The 21,187-nt window shown below is 44.6% G+C and overlaps 1 protein-coding gene across 3 annotated transcripts in view; it reads right to left on the minus strand.

Moving 5' to 3' along the window:
* Positions 1 to 21,187, minus strand: part of LOC144821551 (uncharacterized) — a 178,600-nt gene that overhangs the window by 114,316 nt on the left and 43,097 nt on the right. For all 3 annotated transcript variants that reach the window (XM_078678727.1, XM_078678726.1, XM_078678732.1), the window contains exon 4: positions 14,677 to 14,769. In XM_078678727.1, coding sequence (XP_078534853.1) covers positions 14,677 to 14,769 — 93 coding nt within the window. The remainder of the gene's footprint in view (positions 1 to 14,676; positions 14,770 to 21,187) is intronic.

The following is a 21,187-nucleotide window of genomic DNA, read 5'->3' on the forward strand; positions in this document are numbered from 1 at the left end:
TTGTCTTTCCTTGGCAGGTGTTGTGCTAGGAGAAAGATGTTCTTTGGAATTGCCCACCTCCATATGCTCTGCACTAAATGAGAAAGCTGTAGAGAGTAAGTCCCTCCCTTTTTTTGGATGTAATACATGGCTGTCATGTTGTCCGTCTGAATCAACACCGCTTTGTTGTATATGTGGTTTTGGAACGCTTTCAGTGCCAGAAAAACTGCTAGCAACTCTAAGTGGTTGATATGTAGTGTCTTTTGCTTGGCTGTCCAGAGTCCTTGGACTGTGTATTGATGTAGGTGGGCTCCCCATCCTGTCAGTGATGCGTCCGCTGTCAATACTACTTGTGGAGTTGGCTCTTGGAACAGTCGCCCCTTGGAAAGGTTTTGTGGATTCCACCACTGCAGAGTTGTATGCGCGACTGTCTACCAACACTAGGTCTTTTAGTTGTCCTTGAGCCTGGTTCCACTGCATTGCTAGGCATTCTTGTAATGGGCGCATTTGAAGTCTGGCATGGGGGACAATGAATATGCAGGAGGCCATCATGCCTATGAGTTGCATGAACACTCGAGCTGGTAGGGAGTGTTGTGGCTGAAACTTTTGGATTAGTGTCTGCATGTTGGCTATCCTGACTGGATTGGGATATGCCTTTGCTACTGATGTATCTATTGTAGCTCCCAGATATTGTTGTATGTGGGAGGGTTGCAGATGAGATTTTGGGTAATTTATTGAGAAACCCAGACTGTGCAGCAGCTGGAGGGTTTGAGATGTATGACTTGCACATTGGATGTCTGACTTGGCTTTTATGAGCTAATCGTCGAGATAGGGAAACACGTGGATGTGTTGCCACCTGAGGTGTGCTGCCACTACAGCTAGGCACTTGGTGAACACCCTTGGAGCTGTAGTTACTCCAAAGGGGAGAACTTTGAATTGATAGTGTTGCTCTTGTATTGTGAACATAAGATATTTCCTGTGAGCTGGGTGTATAGGAATGTGGTAGTATGCTTCTTTGAGGTCTAATGTGGCAAGGAAGTCGCCCTGCTGAAGCAGTGGGAGAACTTGTTGTAAGGTTATCATATGGAAGTGCTCTGATAGTATGTATTGGTTCAGAGGTCTGAGGTCCAAAATGGGTCTGAGCGACCCGTCCTTTTTGGGAATTAGGAAGTATAGAGAATATACTCCTGTTCCTTGGTGTTGAAAAGGGACTGGCTCTATGGCGCCCTTTTGTTGCATGGATTGGACCTCTTGGTGTAACAGTGTTATGTGCTCTTTGGACATAGGACGGTGTTTGGGTGGTATGTTGGGTGGAGTAGAAGTGAGTTCCAGGCAATAACCAAACTGGATAATTTGTCTCACCCACCTGTCTGTGGTAATTGCATTCTAGACAGGTAGGAACTGATTGATTCTGCCTCCGACAGGTGTTGTGTGTTCTGGAGGGAGTGTGGTGAAGTCACTGTTTGGTGGCAGTGGAGGCTCTGGTGTTATTGCCTCCACATCCTCTGCCCTTATTATTGTTTCCTCTGTAACCTCCTCTATTGGAGCCTTTGTTAAAAGTGCTCTGGGTATTTGACTTGAAGGTGGAGGAGCTTTGCGAAGTGCTGCCCCTTCCTGCACCTCTATAGGAGGAGCGACGGAAGGAGGCCCGGTGTTGTTGGAACTGAAGCGCCCCCATTGATTTGGCAGTTTCAGTGTCTTTTTTTCATTTGATCTAAAATGGTGTCAACTGCAGGGCCAAACAGAAAGTCTTGGTTTACTGGCTGATTTAGGATGGTGGATTGCACCTCGTTCTTAAATCCAGATATGCGTAACCATGCGTGTCTGCGCAGTAGAATGCTGGTGTTGATAGACCTGGCCGAAGTATCGGCTGCGTCTAGCGCGCATTTAATGGAGGCGTTTGTTATGAATTTGCCTTCCTGAATGAGGTCGTTGGCCTGCGCCTTAAAGGGTTCTGGTAGGTGTTGCATTAGAGTCTCGAGTTGGTCGTAGTGTGCTCTATCATATCTCGCTAATAGAGCTTGTGTATTAGCGATTCTCCAAGAATTAGCAGCTTGTGAAGCTACTCTTTTCCCTGATGCTTCTAAAATTTTAGATTCTTTATCAGGAGGGGGAGGGTCTCCTGTTGTTTGCGAATTGGCTCGTTTACGAGCGTTTGCAACGACTAAAGAATCTAAGGGCAACTGTTGTTTTATATAAGTAGGGTCTGCTGGTGCTGCCTTATATTTTTTCTCTATTCTTGGATTGAGCACTCGTGCCCTAGCAAGATCTTTAAAGATATCTGGCGCGTGCTTGAGGACCCCTTTAAGCATTGGAAGAGTTCTGATATTTTTCTCAGAAGTGGGGAAGGTGTCGAACAAGAAATCTTCCTCTGTAGGGTCAGTGTGCATATCTACCTTGGGATATTTAGCTGCCCTATCTATAAGCTGATTAAACATGATTGTGTCGTCTGTAGCTGACGGTTTTGTTGGGTATGGGGAAGTATCTGGGATGGGCTGTTGCTCGTCATCATCTTGGTCATCCCATGTGTTATCTTGTTGACCAGGATCCCCAGTGTCATCATAATTGTATCGAGGATCTTCCCCCATGTCCTCTCCCTCATTGTGATCAGAGTGTGTGGGAGAGTAAGGAACGAAAGGCATATCAGGCAGAAAAGGAGGAGGAGTGAAAGGCCTTGAGGGAGATGTGCCAAAGTCTTTTTTCTTTGGAGGAACTGGAGGAGTGTCTTGTGGTAAAGGCCTCTTCTTTCGGTGGTAGACTATCACGTGTCCTGTATCTGGATCGATATATAATTTAGCTTGCTCCTCGGACACTGGATGTGGGTGGAGTAGTTCTTCCTCGACAGTCCGTGGCTTTGGCGTCGAGGGTTTAGGTTTATGAACCTTTTTTTGAGTCTGTGGCTCGGTGCTTTTTGGTGTTGGAGCTTTTTTGGGCTCGACAGCTGATTTAGGTTCGATAACCTTTCTTGGTTCGACTCGTTCTTTGGCTTTAGAGTCTTTCTTTGGATCGGCGGCCTTTTTAGGCACGGCAACTTGTTTTGGATCGACCGGGGCTTTTGGTTCGGTACGTTTTTTGTCTGAAGCCTGGTGTTTCTTTGGGTCGATTGTCTTTTTTGTGTGTTCGGCAGCCTTTTTAGGTTCGTCTGTATCAGTTGGATTGATGACTTTTTTCGGTTGGACGATTTTCTTCGGTTCCGATGGTTTTTTGGGCTCGACGATTGTATTTGGTGCTAAGCCTTTTGGTGCCGAGTGTTTTTGCGGTGTGATACTCTTCGGTGCCGAGGGTTTCGGTGCCGATGGTTTGTCGGCGTCGACAGCTTCCTTAGGCTGTACACCTTTTGGATCGACGACCTTACTTTTTGGGTCGATGATCTTCGGTCGGGCCACCTCTTTTGGTTGTGCGCCCTTCGGGTCTACCAGTTTTTTAGGTTCGATGACCTTTGGCTGGAGAACTCTTTTTGGCTCGATGACTCTCTTCGGGCCTGGGCTACCTGAAGGCGTTTGTTTGTGCGTCGGAGCCGGGCCGAGAGGTGGGGTCTCCGAAGGAATGTCTCGATCTTGGCTAAGGCCTTTCGGCGATTCTTCGACCGGAGTCTTCTTTGTTGGGCTGAGTGGAGTGGGGGGCTGGGTACTCACAGATTATTTTGCCCCGGGTCATCGGAGTCCGATTGGTCCTCAACGGTGACGATCTCGAGATCGGAGTCGGCAGCTTCGGGAAGCTCTTGGTCGCCCTCGAAGATATTCTCCGGTTCCGGTGCCGACTTCTGCATCTCTCGCCTGGCAGCCCGTCGATTCCGGATAGTTTTCTTGGATCGAAATTGGGCACATGCCGGGCAATCCTCTTCTTTGTGTTCAGGTGACAAACCCTTGTTGCATACTGTGTGTTTGTCAGTATGTGGGAACTTTGAGTGGCATTGTGGGCACCTTTTAAAAGGGGTCCTTTCCATCGACGGAAGTCGCACGTGGCGTCGATAAGGCCCAACGGCCCGCGTCGACGACCGGATCAAGATGAAAATCTGGATGGAGTCGAGGGGTACAGAGCGAAAACAATACCGTCGAGTTCGAAGGCCTTTTGGCCTTATGGAGTAGTTGGAGTGTAGGAAATAACATCCGAACCCAATGGCGGAAAAAAACAATCTAAGGATGGAGTGGATGCCCATGCGCACTATGGTCCAAGGGATGAGTCATCTATCTCGGAATACTTCGAAGACTCTTCCAAAACAACAAAGTGCAATCATCCGGACCCAACATTAGGTGGCGATCTATGCAAAGATATGAATTCAGCAGCCCACATGCCTCAAACAAACTATTATGTGTTGAAGGCAAGGAATGGGACATGCTCCTTCCCCTGGCCTTATATGTCATCAGAAGACAAACCCAAACCAGCCTAGTATGTTCCCGTTTCAAGCTCTTTTAAGGCCGAGAACCCTGCAGCCTACTAGAGATAACAAAAGAGGTGTGGGAGCAAGAGAAAGAAGAGGAAACAAAATCCTTTCTTGACATCACCCGAAGCCTGCGTACCAGACTACATAAACTCAGAGAATTTGCAGATGCCAATCTAGAGCAGCCCAAAGAAAGCAACAAGTTTTCTATGATAAGGGAAAGAAGTGGAGACATCTAAAGGTAGGGGAATGGGTCCTGGTCCTTATGCCTTCTGCCCTGGCAAAGGTGAAATCGGAATGGCAGGGCCCTTACAAAGTTGTGGACAAAGTAGGGTTAACCTCATATCGCATGCAACTCACACCACGACGCACACAACTATACCATATCAACCCTCTAAAAAAATGGTTAGGTCCCCTCCCCAAAGACCTACATACCGTTGTCCCTTTACCGAACCCCCCTTCCACCCTAAAGCAGCTGGTTATTAAACATGAGCTCGCACCAGTTTAGGAGAAATCCCTAACGGACACCCTACACCCTTTTGCTCCCCTGTTTTCTGACCTCCCCGGGCGCACCTATATGGCAGAACATTCTATCGACACCCAGCCAGGAAAAACAATAAAACAAAAACCTGTTGTATCCCTGCCGCCCGGAAGGGAGGCAATAAAACAGGAGGTGGAAAACATGCTCGCCTTGGGTGTGATAAAACCCTCACAAAGCGATTGGTCCTCACTGATTGTATTAGTACTAAAACCAGACGGTTCCGTCCAGTTTTGTATTAACTTCAGGGCGGTGAATGCAATCTCCAAGTGTGACTCCTATCCTCTTCCATGTGTAGATGAGCTGATTGAGATGATGGGTGAGGCTCAGTACATTACGACACTCGAACTTACGAAGGCATATTGGCAGGTGCCCCTTAAACCACAGGACCAAGAAAAGACAGCCTTTTCTACCCCGACCGGCTTATACGAGTTTACCGTATTACCTTTTGGTTTACACGAAGCATCTGCCACGTTTCAAAGGCTTATGAATAGGGCTCCCGGTTTTCCGTTTTTACGGATTTATACATGTAAATACAGACGGAAAACTATATTTCCTTTGTCTGTATTTACATTTAAAAACGGCAAAATACTAACAAATTTTGCCGCGCTGAAGTGCACAAGACATTGTACATCACGTGTGATGCCATACTGAAAATGAGCCCAATGCTTCAATGCCGTCTTTCACAGAGCGCCGCCCAGCAGCGCACCAGATCTCACACCAGCCTGTCAGAGAGCTACAGGCTCTGCGAACTTAGTGACACCGCAGCTGAGTGCTCTGCGCTGAAAGTATTAATAAAAGTAGAAGTTGGACTGGCACTACAGCTGCTCATCTGACTGGACCCAAAACGAGTTGATGCAGACTAATGCGCTTGTCACTGAACACTCCAGTGAGGTCAGCACAGACCGACTCTGACTGCAATGTGAGACTGCAGTATTCAACTGTTAAACAGGGCACGCACAGGCAGCTGAAGATGTATAATCATCATGACCCGAGGGCACTGAAAAAGCTATTTCTTTGAAAAGCTGTGAATACCTCACTCCACCAGGCACTTACTCTTTTGCGAGGCAAGTGGCGATTCGGTAAGGCTGCCTCGTGGCCTCAATGACTGAATCACCTGCGGCAACGCCTGGAGTGATTCTGAGGGCGGCTCAGCTGCAGAGTGGACGACGGTGTGTTCTGGGCTGCTGAGTGTGGAGGAGCCACTTTGGCGGTCTGTGCACTCTGCTGGGCCACAGTGGGGTGATGTGTCAGGTCCGGTCACAGGATCATTTAAAATGATTACTAACCCACGGTGCGAGCAGGGCTAAGCTGCGTTGCAACTGCCAGCAGCCAAAAGTAAAACTAACTTTATTGAACTGCCGCCCGCTCGGCTAGTGCCGTGGGCGGCAGGACGTCCCACCAATTAAAGTGTGTATCATAAAAGGCAGCTCATTTCGTTTCGGTGATTAGGCCACAGAGCACAGGGAGTCCTGTAGACACTGCCCGCAGTCTGATAAGAAGAGGTGAAAAAAACGAACAAAGACTCGTTAACTAGTGAATGGCCTTTTTTAAAGACCTGTTAAGTACTCGTCAGGTGCGGCTGGCAGCCCAAAAACTGTGTTTGTACCCAGGAAGACCACAGGGCTGACACACAGGACGGGGAGGGAGGGTGGGGGAATGGGTTTCGCCCACTGGGTGGGAGAGATGGCCCACTGTGCAACCGAGGAACCTGTACAATCCAAGTTATGACGTCTGATCACTTGGAAACTAGCCAACCTAATTTGAGAGCTTGGCATGGATGTTTTGACTGGTTTGTGAAACAATGCAGGGGAGACAACTACCTACAGAATCAAGCAATCGATTGAAATTCCTCAAAATGGATTCCCTCATACTTGCAAGCAGTGCCCTCACATAACCAAGCGCATATGTGCATTGTCAATTAATATAATAAATGTGGAAAAATACTAGCTGTAGCTTCGTCTTTGGCTTGTGGCAAAAATAAAAGTGGATAAATACAGAAAAAATGCCCAAAAAATAAATATGGATAAATACAGACGGAAATAGCAAAAAAATAAATACCATAAAACCGGGAGCCCTAATTATGAACAAGGTTTTATCATCTCACCAGGCAGGCTTCCAAAAGATCAGGTATCTAGGGTATCTCCTGTGGAACGGGCTCATAGAGCCACAAGAAGAAAAAGTAAAAGCCATTATAGAGGCCCCTTTTCCCACCACACAGAAGGAAGTCAGGGCATTTTTGGGGCTTCTTGGTTACTATTGACGATTCATTCCCCCATATTCTGAGCTAGCCACACCTCTTACCGACCTGTTACAAAAGGGGGTCAAGACAAAAGATCTAGTATACCCACCTCCTGAGGCACTGAGGGCTTTTCACCAGCTAAAGGCAGCCATCACTTCCAGTCCCGTGCTACGGTCCCCCGACTTCTCAAAGCCTTTTTTACTCCATACAGATGCTTCTGAACACGGGGTGGGGGCGTTCTCGTCACAGCTTTCCCCTGACAGGGTTGAACACCCTATCCTGTTCATAAGTCGTAATGTCTTGCGCTTAAAAGGGATATAGACAAATTGAGGTACTATCTGGAGGGCTCCCACTTAATCCTATACACTGACCATGCCCCACTTCTCTGAATGAGCCGTAATAAGTGGAATAACCCACGGATTCTGCGTTGGTTTCTTTCTCTGCAGCCCTTCTCCTTTGAAGTTTGCCACCGCAAAGGCTCTGACAACGGAAATGCGGACTTCCTTTTCCGTGTTCCGCTGTTCCCCGACCACGAACAGACTGGGGTAGAAGAGTGTGACGAACTGCTACCATCTTATCCCCTATCCTCGGATAATGCAACCTTTCCCCCTTACCTGTCTCCCTATCCTCTTTGCTATCCGCAGAATGTGGCACTGAAGAACAGGGACTGTCCCTTAAAGGGAAACCTGCTTGGTGAAGCTTTTCCAGATCACTTGACATGGTCAGATGACCCGGTCACGTTCAAAGCGGAAGACAAAGCACTCAGCTGGCGTTCGCATGGAGGAGCCCGACTGTGGAAGGAGCCGTGGAGACAACAGGAGAGCTTCCAGACCTTCTTCATGGGCCCCGGACTCGAGTGCAGAGAGGAGACGACGTCGAGGCAAGAGCACCAGGACACCGGCCGTGTGGACGACCCAGAATGGGAGCCGGACACTCTCCAGTACCGCGAGAAGGCCAGCCACGTCCCTGGAGGTGCATGGCTCCACAAGGGAGGTTGGAAGCTATCTTGGGAAGGCGGACTAGTGTAAACAAAGACCGGGCGGGTGGAGGGAGCTGAATTTCGTGCCCCGCTCGCACTGTACCGTGTACTCACGCGCTGTATCTCCAGTCTTGAGCGCTGTAGTGCAGGCACTTAAGAGAGCACTGATGGCGGTATTAGGTGGCATCTCCCCTCCCTCCCTGTTCCTTGGCACAATATTGTATAACAGGAATCCATTCCTTATGGGGCGAATTTCTTTCTTTCATTTATGGGTAACCGCCTGACCTCCTACTGAGATCCTCGCCTGACAAGCCCAAGAAAAAGGGAAAGGACTAAACCACCGAAACTCCCCCTCCCCCTCTGATCGAAGAGAGGAAGAAGATGGTGCCTATCCCTCCGTGACCCCAAGAGAACCCTTTTCTTTTGCCAATTGTTATGTTTTGTTCGGACAAACCATCCTGACATCATTTGTTAATTTGAATAAACCCTGCATCTATTCACTCCAGTGTCCGTCCTTGCTTCTCCAAGCGCCACAGATGGTAGGAAATCAGTTAAGCAAACTAATGTGCAAGTGGGGGATTGGGTAAAGATTAAATCTCCCAGAAAAGATGGGAATCCTTCAACAACGCAATCAAGACAAGTGATCGTAGGATCTGGAATCTTGGCTGGGTGGCCAGGCAGTACTCTGTGCATCTCAAATTGAATGAGCAGATTCCAGATTCTCAGTTTAAACATGTGAGGAGGAGTCAACGTGTGAGGTCGAAATTATCATATTTGAATGCCTATGTCTAATTAGTTGTTTTTCTGTATTCAAAGACCTTTTGAAGATGTAATAGTTTACATTTTCATTTTCTTGTACATATTTTCAAAGTCATGTTATTTTGGGAAATGTTTTAGGTTGTATGGAGAAAGGTGGTGTGGCATTCTGGAATCATTATGTGTAGCATAGTGATAAGATGTTAGGATGCAGTCTTTCTGAAGGAGTGCAGATTGTTGGAGCCTGTTTGTGGGTGGGGTCCTTATAATTCCACATTTCTAAAGCGTAAACTTATCACCCCTAATGGTATTGAGGTGCTAGAGGTCATCGGGGAGATTAAGTGAGCTATTGCCCAGAGTCACTAAGCTGAGCTGAGCTCCTGCTGCTAAGCTGAGCTCCTGCCGGGGATTGAACTGTGAGCCCCGTGCTCCGCAGTCAGACGCTATGGCCGCTCCGCCACAGCTCTCCCACTTATGATATCCCACCTACTACAGAACACTTTTGTCAACAACTTAGACCTTCCGGAGTTTCTTCACATTCAATACAAGGACTGATTTTCAAGGATGGTGCTTTAGTCCAGCACGTATAATTTCTGCTCTCCATCCATAGGCAGCAAAAGCCAACACCTATATTGTTGGTGCATTGATTGGTCTCTGGTTTAATCAACTTCGGTGGAAAACTACTATGGTCAGACCATGCGTCAATCGAATTTTTTATTCAGGTCCCAAGGAAGACACATAGCCCTATCCCTCACACCTATCATTCCCGCAGACAATGGAAGAGAGCTATCCCAGAGGGGTTCCAAGCTTCTTTTGTAGGGCCTCAGGCCACAGCATTAGACAACGTAGAGGATGCCCTCGCCAAATACAATCTGGCTGTTTCCAGCACCATTGACCAACTAGCACCACTGAAATCACTCCCCAACACATCCAAGCGCCCTCAGACTGCTTGGTACTCCCCTCAACTTCGAGCACAGAAACAACTTTGTAGGAAGCACGAAAAACGATGGCGTCTCACCCATGATGAGAAAGACAGAGGCCTGTTTTTGGCCACTCTGTCCGATTACCATGGGAAAATTAAGGCGGCACGCAAAGCCCACATAACACTTCAATTGGATCAGGTTCATAACGACCCCAAAGTTTTATATCGCATTCTCCAGTCTTTTACTAACCCCAAGGCTTGCGAGAACCCAGTAGCTCCTACACAAACACTGTGCAATGACATCGCAACCTACTTTACACAGAAAGTAGAGCTCATTTATGATAAAATAGTTCTGTCAGGGAGTCAATCCTTAAATATCACACCTCCTGCTCAGCCTGCACAGACAACCGCCCAGCTACTTGGAAGCTTCCCCCGGTTACCCAGGTAGAGGTAGAAACACTGATTCGTACTGTCAAATCAGGCTCCCCCTTGATACCATACCAAGCCAGGATCACCACCTCTCTTACCTGTCAGCTGTCCTCCCCTATAGAGTGTCTTCTCAATCTCTCCCTGAGAGAGGGTTCCTTTAGAATGGAAAGCAGCACAGGTCATGCCTACCCGTAAGAACATCAAGGCCCCGCTGACTGAGCTCTCTAATCTCTGTCCCATCTCCCTCCTCCCTTTCCTGAGCAAGTTACCGGAGAAGCATATAAACAAACATCTCTCCAACCATGTTGAGTTGACTGGTAGTTTAGATCATTCCCAGTCAGGCCTTCGGCCTAAATACAGCACAGAATCAGTCCTACAAGCGGTCACAGATAATATCAGGATGACCCTAGATAGGGGCCAATCTACGCTTCTGGTGCTGCTGGACTTATCCGCCGCGTTCGACACTGTTTCACATCAGATACTGCTCATGAGATTGAAGGAGATCAGACTTAGAGACTCTGCTCTTCAGTGGTTGATGAGCTTTCTATCCTCCCGCTCACAGACCGTCAATCTTAGCCCGTATCATTCAGCGCCTATAGAACTGACCAAGGGAGTAACTCAGGGCTCTTGTCTGAGCCCGATTTTGTTTAATATCTATGTGGCTCCCTTGGCCAATCTGCTAAGGATGTGTGAGTTTATTCCCATCTCCTACGCTGATGATACACAGCTGCTCTTTCCGTTCGAAAAATTCACTCCATCAGTTCAGGTGGCCTTTTCCTCAGGCATGAGAACTTATCTGACAATGGATGAGGAGCAACTTCCTCCAGTGCATTGTGGGGAAGACAGAGATTATGCTCTTCGGAGAGGCCCCATTATTATGGACTCCTAAATAGTGGCCAGCTGATCTGGGTACCCCACCTGCTCCGAAAACTTGTGTTAAAAATCTAGGTGTTCGTCTCAATCAGGAACTTACTTTGAAGGAACACGCTGCTCAGACAGCTGGCTCCTATTTCCACATGCTGGGCTTGTTGCGCCGAATCTTCCCACTGCGCCCTGACTCAACCCGGAAGACACTGACCCAGGCACTTATTTTAAGCCGTCTGGACTACTGAAATGGTCTGTTGGTCTCCCCCAACGAGTCTGCTCTCAGCCAACTGCAGTGCGTCCAGAACACTGCGGCCGCCTGATCCTTAATGCCCCTTCCAGGACTGCCTCTCGCCCCCTGCTCTATCAGCTCCACTGGCTCCCTATACGGGAGCGGGTGAAGTTTAAGGTCTGCTGCATCATACATAAGGCCCGTCTAAACTTGGTTCCACCTATATCGCTGATAAATTCATTCCTTATACGCCCCTGACGTCTCTCCGCTCGGGATCCAAGTCCTTACTTGAGGTTCCCAGAATAAGGAAGGCCAGATTGGGCAGGAAGTCCCTGTCCTATCTAGGCCCCCGTTATTGGAACAAGCTTCCACAGTACTTGAGACAATGTTCGGACCACTTTTAATACAGGAAACAGCTCAAGACTACTCTCTTTTGTTTCTGATTTTCAGCAGATAGTCCTCCGTACGCTGCCCGTCCAAGTGCAGAGATACCCCTTCGGGGGTCGATTCTGGCGAATGTATGACATAATATCGACCACAAAAATATCGCAATACAAAAATATCGCAACAAAAATATCGAGGACAATAATATCGGGATCCTATCTTCATAAAGGTAAGTACAAAAATATCGAAAAAATAATATCGTAGTACAAAAATATCGAAATTAAAAATATCGTTTTTTTTAAATGTATTAATAATAATGTAAAAATAATGTTAAAATACATATAATTTAACAAATATTAATAAAAACATTAAAACATAATAAAAAAATTTAAAGTAATATATACATTTAAAATAAATTAAAATTTTTATAATTTAATGTAATTTTATTTTTTTTAATTTCATTTAATTGATTTAAATTAAATTTAAATTTATTTTATTTTTACCCTTTACGCCTGTACCCCAAAAACCCCAAACTGACCCTGAACCCTAAAAATACCCCTGTACCCCAAAAACCCCAAACTGACCCTGAACCCTAAAAATACCCCTTTACCCAAAAACTGAAAACTGACCCTGAACCCTAAAAATACCCCTTTACCCAAGAACTGAAAACTGACCCTGAACCCTAAAAATACCCCTTTACCCAAAAACTGAAAACTGACCCTGAACCCTAAAAATACCCCTTTACCCAAAAACTGAAAACTGACCCTGAACCCTAAAAATACCCCTTTACCCAAAAACTGAAAACTGACCCTGAACCCTAAAAATACCCCTTTACCCAAAAACTGAAAACTGACCCTGAACCCCAAAAATACCCCTTTACCCAAGAACTGAAAACTGACCCTGAACCCTAAAAATACCCCTTTACCCAAAAACTGAAAACTGACCCTGAACCCTAAAAATACCCCTTTACCCAAGAACTGAAAACTGACCCTGAACCCCAAAAATACCCCTTTACCCAAGAACTAAAAACTGACCCTGAACCCTAGAAATACTCCTTTACCCAAAATTAATTAACATTATTTAATTACCAATTAATTATTAATTAACAATAACAATAAAGTAAATATATTAGCACATTAGCTATAATTAATTTAATTTACTAATTAATATTAATTTTTCCCAAATAATTAATTAACAATAAAAAAATATTATATATATTAAAAAATCAATCTAATTAATGTAATTAACTAATTAATATTAATTAATTACCAATTAATTATTATTTAAAAATATTTACAAACATATATTAATTAATTAACTAATTAATATTAATTAATTACCAATTAATTATTAAATAAAAATATGTACAAATTTATATTAATTAACTAATTAATATTAATTAATTACCAATGAATTATTATTTAAAAATATTTACAAACATATATTAATTAATTAACTAATTAATGTTAATTAATTACCAATTAATTATTAATTAAAAATATTTACAAACATATATTAATTAATTAATTATTATTAAATTACTTCCCACCCTATTCCCCTATAAACCCACAACCCGCTCTAATACTAAAACGCAAAATGTTAACAAAATTACTAATTTTCAAACATACATTTCTAAACATATTTAGTAAACATATAAACAACAAAATAAAATACATAACACTAAACAACAAAATTTCGATATTACTAACATACATACCTTAATCTCGATATTCTGTCTGTCGATATTATGGCACATCGATATTCTATACCATCGATATTAAAACATCGATGTTATTGTATATCGATATATTAATTTCGATATTTTGTCTGACTACCATTCTGGCGCTATACAAATAAATGAATAAATAAATATTCCGTTGCGTAAGTGTCAGCTTGGAATCTTTTGGACTTGTGTGCTCATTTCTTCTCACTACTCGTCTTCTCATCTCTATATATCCCTTCATTTACCATGCACACCTTGCTCCTAAGTCTTGTGCGCCACTTTCCTTCCCATGCAACCAGGAGGCTATCTGAACAACTAACTGGCCCGACTGGCAAAGAAAAATCCTATATCTAGGACCACACGGGAAGTCCTAGACGTGCACCAGGTACATATTCTGCAGTTGCAAACCCACCTATTCGATGATAGTGTAACTGAACTATGCTTTTCATGTTTTCCTCTATTGAATAATATTGTTTTAGATGGTGTTGTCCCCTATATATACCTCTAAAATTGTGTGTGACCCTTTTCATTACCCACCCTGGAACATTAATGAATATTTCCTGGACGAGAAACGTAATGGGAATTCCAGTATGACTGTATTTTATGTGCATCCCTGTGAGCGATACATATGACTCGAGCAAGAAAACTGACCTCTCTGCCTTCCTGTTTTCCTCTGGTGCCTCCCCACTTGGCAGTCTTTGTACAGATTTTTTTTTATTTAAGTATGCGAATGCTGTGTCAGATTTATTTCCTTAATTGATGTATAACTGCTTTTTCTTCTTCCCTATAAATCTTTATACACCAACCTATGAATTATTATAACGGATTATCCACTGCCTACCTATGTATATCATTATAATAGCAAGGACACCTTATCAGTTCCCTTCTCTTTATTTCAGACTTATTGTGCCTTTCTGTGCATTTTCCTTTGCCTTTGTTGTATATTGAAAATTAATAAAGATATTTTGAAGAAAAAAGAAACTTCATGGGAGTTCCCAAAGTCTTTGGGTTCTCATCCCTCTCATTTCCTACCCTTTCTCCATCCCCTTGCTACACATACTCAAGAGGACAAGTCCATCAGGCCCTCTGCTCCATTGGACCAAGTGGATCACACTTCACAGTCTAGATTCTGTGATTATAAATGTCCAGTTCCCTTTCACTTTGAAGGTCCTCATACATGCACACAAACAACAAGCCCCACAGTTTCAGCCACACCTGTGAGTACATTCAAACAACACTAAACTTACTGAGAATGCACTGCACCCCAAAGGCAGCAGCGTAGACGCCTTCCACGGCGAGGATCTCAATCATCAGAGGGCAGTAGATCAATGAAGAAGCGTCTGCAAGAAGAAGAACAACAGTTTCAAATGTCTGAAGTAAATGAACCTAAACAAGCTAAAAAATAAAAAAAATAAAAAGAGTTCTTTTTGAGAACTAACTTCACTGGTCAAAATAGAGCTTTATTTCTATGACAGTATGTAAAACTTTTTTTGTTCAGCAGTTGTACTCTCTACGCATGCGCGCCTCAATAGCAGGAGTCATAACGTCCTTCGGATGTGGTTTGATAGTGTTAGGTGTGAACTGGGGCTCTAACAGTCCTTCCTGTCTTCAGATCTACTTGCAGATTGTGGAGCTTAATTTTTTTAGATTTCACAGTTCACCAGCTACATTAAGGAAGAGGTGTGGCGCCGCGGCCAGGGCGACTGACTCGGGAATCTGGGGATCACGGTTCGATCCCCGGCACCGGCGGCAGATTAGCCCAGCACCATGTGACTCTGGGCAATAGCTTGCTTAATCTTCCCGACGGCCCCCAGCGCCTACAGACCCTAACGGGTGATTGTGCGCTTTACAAATGTGGATATTATTATTATTATTATTATTATTATTATTATTATTATTATTATTATCCCAACTGTACTAATTCATATGAGGAATGCATAATGGCTGTTGTAGTTCACTTATACTAGCATTTTATTTTAAAGGAGCAGCTAATTTTACTCCACCCAGAGCTCAAAGGACAGTAGCAGAGCTGGTTTGTAAGAACCAAGGGACAAGTTTCACATTTCTGAAAAAACTATAAGATAAAGGAAAACATAGTATGAAATTTCAAACTAGCACACGGAAGACTAATAGCACAAAGTGATTGAAAAGTAAACAGTGTTCTCCACGGGATATCTGGGCTAAAAGTTTTAGTATAGTATTCTTGGCCTCTAAAATAAAGCTCTGCTGCTAGCCCCGTCAGCCTTGGGGTGGTTATCCCCACAATCCTTTTGCCTACTCTCCTCCTATTTTTGCTGAATTTGTTTTGTTGCCCTTAGGACTCTGCACCGGATTGTCACATTTAATTTACTTATACGTCCCTAATAAAGTGTTATGCCATATACTAGGAGCCAGTAAATTAAATGTTACAAGTGGGTCTTCAGTAGTTATTGTGCCATCCACTTAGAAGCCCTTCCAAATATGTCCCAGGCCCAGCCATTGCAGCCTGTGTGTAGTTTAAAAAACTGCCAATTCGACTTGGCAAAATAACCCCTTCGCCATGACTTAAACTCCTTTTTAAAAACATATACATTCCCATAGGACAGACCCTAAATAGCCCACATGGCAGGGTGCGTTGTATTTAAAGAGCTGGGCATGTACTTTTAATTCTTACATGTCCTGGTAGTGGGAGAACTGACAAATTCATGTTTCACTACTGTGAGGCCTGCTTTTCCCATAGGATAACATTTGGTTATCCTATTATATTTAATAAGTGATAGCTTTTGTTTGGAAACAGGTAGAAATATCATGTTTGATGTCAAAGAAATTGTAATTTAAAAGCCTCTTTAATGGTAATGTTGGATTTTAAGTCAAAATTTTGGAAATGTCACTTTTAAAAAGTTGACATTTTCTTGTCCTAACCATTTGGCACCTGCAGCTAGTTTCCTGGGTCACATGACTAGGTGTAGTTGGCCTCTGTGTACTTCCCCAGACAGCCACACAGTAGAGGGACTGGGTGTTAGCAGGATGGACCATCTCTGGCAGGATGGGGAGTGATGAGCAGAGCACAGCCTCACTTGCACTTCAAAGACCCTGTCCCAGCACACACACAAAGAATGTCATACTAGCCTTTTGTGACTCCAGACCCCGTGGAACCTGGGAAGGGAGGCAGTAAATTCCAGACACATCAGTGGGGTCATACTCCAGATGCTTCTCCCAATTCAAAGCTGGCATCAGGTATAAACATACTGACCCTCAGACCCACTCTTCAGATTACTTTGGACCTTCAGAAGGGCTTGGAGGACTGCTGTACTGACTTGGGTCTGCTGTGTACTTCAGAACACTGCCCTGCTGCACCAAGAGACTGTCTTGCTACTTGCAGCCTGCCTTTCTGCTTGTGCCCATGACTACCAGAGTGTTGCCAAAGGCTAGGTGGCTGTTTTCCAGATCAGAACCGCAGGGATATAAAAGGCTCCAAACATCTTGAACTCACACCTGGACAAGCCTGAGTGAGTCCTGACCCTCCGAGTGGTGCCCCTCCAATCCTGTACCCCTGGGAGAGATGCAAAAGTTGCCCAGATAGCCCAAACTCAAAACTTGAGACTTAGAAAATGGCCTTCCAAATTGTGCTCTGAGAACCAACAGGAGACTGGGACCTACTTTTTTTGTCGATCCGCCCAAGGTGCATCACCAGCCGGCCAGACCCATCAGCAGCTCCTGCTACATTCTCCAAAGCATTAAGTCCTGTTTAGCGGGCCCTCTTAAGTAGGATATCCAGCCTCCTGGAGCCCTACGTTGGACACAGCCTGCAGACTCGTCCCACTAGAGATTTTTGATTTCCAAAAATAGAGACCAAGTCTGAATGTACAAATTTTCACCGCACATTTGTCCAGCAGCTACCTGACTACACCTCCTTGTACACCGCAGGCTGCCTTGCCCCACATTACCTACTCCGGTATTTTACTCTGACATTTCTTCTAAGTCTGAAGGTAAGCAGAGACCAGGCCCAATCCAATTTTCTGTATCCGAACCACGCCTCATCAGGGTCTGCCATAACTTTTCACTTTGCCCCAGTCTCGCGTGACTAGATGTCCATGATTGGCGCTGTGATCTTTCAGGTGTTAGATTTAACTAATAATTCATAACTCTGGTTCTACCACTTGGAGTTTTGTAGTTTAGGTGTCAAATAATGTATTAGATTTTACTCTTTTTTTCTAAATTAGTGTGGGATGTTTTTTGTTCTTCTGTGTTTTCACTTTATTACTGTTAGAGGCAATGTGTAAAGTATTTATGCAGCACTCAAAGCTAAATCTGACTGCTTTTGTGCCAAGCTACCAGAGGGTTAGGCAAAGGGTAATTTAGTGATTTTTTGTGGTACAACCTGGCAAGGATTGTAGCTGTTGCTTGAGAAGGGCTCACATCCCCCTCAATCAATAACTCAAATTCTCACATCTGCCCTTTGGTCTGATTGGCATGTTATTGCCGTAAAGATATTCACCACTATCCAAATGCTAGATTTGTCATATTGAGTGATGCCATTCCACTTTCAAGGTGGTGTCCTACTTTCCAACTACAGTGAGGTGTTTTTCCTGGAGATAATGAAGCTCTTCCTTTTTAAACCCCAAGTGTATGCAGGAGATCCTGTTATAGGGAATGAGCATGTGTACAGGATTAGTCCCCTCGAGCCACAGGGTGTGGATCCACAGCAGACATCTGCAACTGAGAACATGGAATCCCACTATTGCATGTAGCTGATGCTGTTTGGGCAAAATAAGACAAGGGGGAAGAACGTTAAAAGGCGTAATTGTTGGCCAATCTCTGTAGACCCCCCTTTCCTCTATCCCTTTCCGACCCTAATCCAGTTGAGCCTAGATGTACTTACCTTCGATAGCACTCTTTCTGGTGGATATTCTATCTACCCACAGATTTGTAATTCTCCCAAGGCACCAGACAGGATCGAGAAAGCGTTCGGCAGCGATGCTCCTGCATGCTGCAAAGTGGGACCGTCTGGTTCTGCAGCGACTGCATACCACCCCAGAAGTAACTGAGTAACTATAAGTGCCACTCCTGCATCCTGGTGTCATTTACTTGCTGGTCTCTTTCTATGCCTCCAGATGCGGAGCGTGAACAATTTGTAGTACCAGTGTGCAGATTTCTAACATGGGAACATTTTAGATGTTAAAGAGGGGCCACTCCACAGAATGGGGAGGTCGATGGGCAGTGACGAATCCACGGTTAGATAGAGTATCCACCAGAAAAAGTGCTATCAAAAGCAAGTAACTTATTCTTTCGATGGATACATCTAACTGCATATTCCATACCTAAGAATAGATACCAAAGCAGTACCGCTTCAAGGTGTAATCTGTGGTGTAGACTCAGACCATGAAGACCTGCGTTGGAACTGTCAGCCTTACTCCTCCTGTTTTTGCTGATCTAGTTTTTGTTAGGACTCTAGCACTGGTTAGCAGTGGTAAAGTGCATAAAGTGCATGCGATCTCTCCTCTAAACATGTTGACGTTTTCTTACATCCAATTGGCACATTTAATTTACTTATAAGTCCCTAGTAAAGTAGTACTGCATGCACCAAGGGCCTGTAAATTATATGCTACTGGTCTGCCACCAATTTTAGTATCTGTAAAACATGTTTAAGGCCTGCCATTGCAGGCTGTGTGTGCGGTTTTAAATTGCCATTTCGACCCCAGGCAAAAAAAACATTTTGCAAGGCCTAAACCTTCCCTTTTAATACATATGCCACCCTATGGTAGGGCCTATACAGCCCAGAGGGCAGAATCCAGTGTAGTTAGAAAGTTGGCCATGTACTTTAACTTTTACATGTCTAAGTAGTGAAAAACTCTTAAAATTGTTTTTCCACTACTGCCTGGCCTGCCCCTCCCATAAGATATTATTGGGTCAACGTATTACATTTAATAAGTGATAACTTTCAATTGAAAGCAGGTAGGAAAATCAAGTTAGGTGTCTGGGCATACCCTTCCCACTTAGGGTGAAAAGTGCTACGGAAACAAATGATGGGCAGAATGCTGAATGAATCATACATTCACCCTCAGTCCAAACGATGGATTTAACCCAGATCTCTGCTCACCGTGCCACCCCAGTTTGGTCCATCTACAGGGAATAGACCTAGTGTTCCTGGCTCAATGTTCCTGACCCAGAAACACTGTCCAGGGTCAGACCATGCCAGTGCTGATGGTCTCTGCCCATTCTTCCAATCTGATGAATAAAACTCGCTGGAGGTTGGGTAGTTGTTATCCCCCTTTCAGCTGGGTGTCTCAGAAGGGGGGTGGGGGGTAAGTTAGACTTGTCATCCTGAGGGTGGGCATTACCCAAACCTTTTGCCTTCACTCCTCCATTTTTGCTGATCTCCTTTTTGTTGGCCTTAGGACTCTGTGCACTTTACCGCTGCTAATCAGTGCTAAAGTGCATGGCTCTCTCCTTTAAGCATGATCAAATTGGCTTACACACAAATAGCACATTTAATTGACTTATAAGTCCCCAGTCAACTGGTACAACATATGCCTACGGCCTGTTAATTAAATGCTACTTATTGTGCCACCCACTTAAGCAGCCTTTTAAACATGCCTCAGGCCTGCCATTGCACCATGATTGTGCAGCCTTAAACTGCCATTCTCACCTGGCAAAAATAAACCTTTTGCCAGGTCTACCCCTTACTTTTTAATGCATATAAGTCACCACTAGGGTAGGCCAAACACAGCCTAGAGGGAAGGGTGTAGTGCATTTAAAAAGTTGAATATGTACTTTTATCTTTTACATGTCCTAGCAGTGACCAACTCTTACATTCGTTTTCACTGCTGCTAGCACTTCCTCTCCCATAGAATAACACTGGGTTGACTTATTAAATATAATAAGTTGTAACTTTCAATTGGGAACAGGTAGGAATGTATAGTTTGGTTTCTAAAGAATTTAAAACCCTCTTAAATGGTAAAGTCGGATTTTTATGTCACAAGTCTGAAAATGGCCCTTTTAGAAAGTTGATATTTTCTTGTTCCAACCATTTGATGCCTAATGCCTGTATCCTGGGGCACATTACTAAGTGCAGCTGGCAGTCGGTCTTTGTGTATTGCCTTTCTGTATCGCTCTCAGACAGTGAGACATAGGGGGAATAGGTGTTGGCAGAATGGGGCATCTTTACTTGATGAGGGGAGGAGCTGTCATGTACCACACTTGCACATTACAAAGGCTCTGCCCAGCACACTCACAAAGGAATTTGATACTAGTTTTTTGTGATGCTACACAAGTTGGGGCCAGGACAGGGAAGCAGGAAATTCCAAACACCTTTGGGGTTGGAAACCTACAGAACCATCCAATAGTTTAAAGTGGCCACTTCCCTGGCCTCCTTATCAGAGCCTCATGGACAGAAAAGGCTCCAACCCACCTGAACCCAGCACCTGGACTCTACTTGCTGTCAGTCTTACCTTCCAACTGGTGCCACCCCAGCCCTGTACCCTTGGAGGTGGGTCTGAAGGTGCCCTGCTAGCCCATCTGTGGTCCTGTATTTGGAACTGATGCATCTCCTCATAGCTGCTTTGGAACCACCGATGTGTGAAGCATCCCCGATACATGAACTTGTATCGCTGCGCGTAGCTTCCTCAGAACCACCGCTGCACGACATCTTTGACTCAGGACTTTGCATTGCAAACCCTTTATCAATGGCATCCACGACGACGATGCAGGCCTCCACATCACAGCCCATCAGCTTCTTCTGAACCACTAATGCACGATGCATCTTTGATGCAGGCTTTT

Source organism: Lissotriton helveticus, chromosome 2_2 (assembly GCF_964261635.1).
Source record: "Lissotriton helveticus chromosome 2_2, aLisHel1.1, whole genome shotgun sequence".
NCBI classification, from domain to species: Eukaryota; Metazoa; Chordata; class Amphibia; order Caudata; family Salamandridae; genus Lissotriton; species Lissotriton helveticus.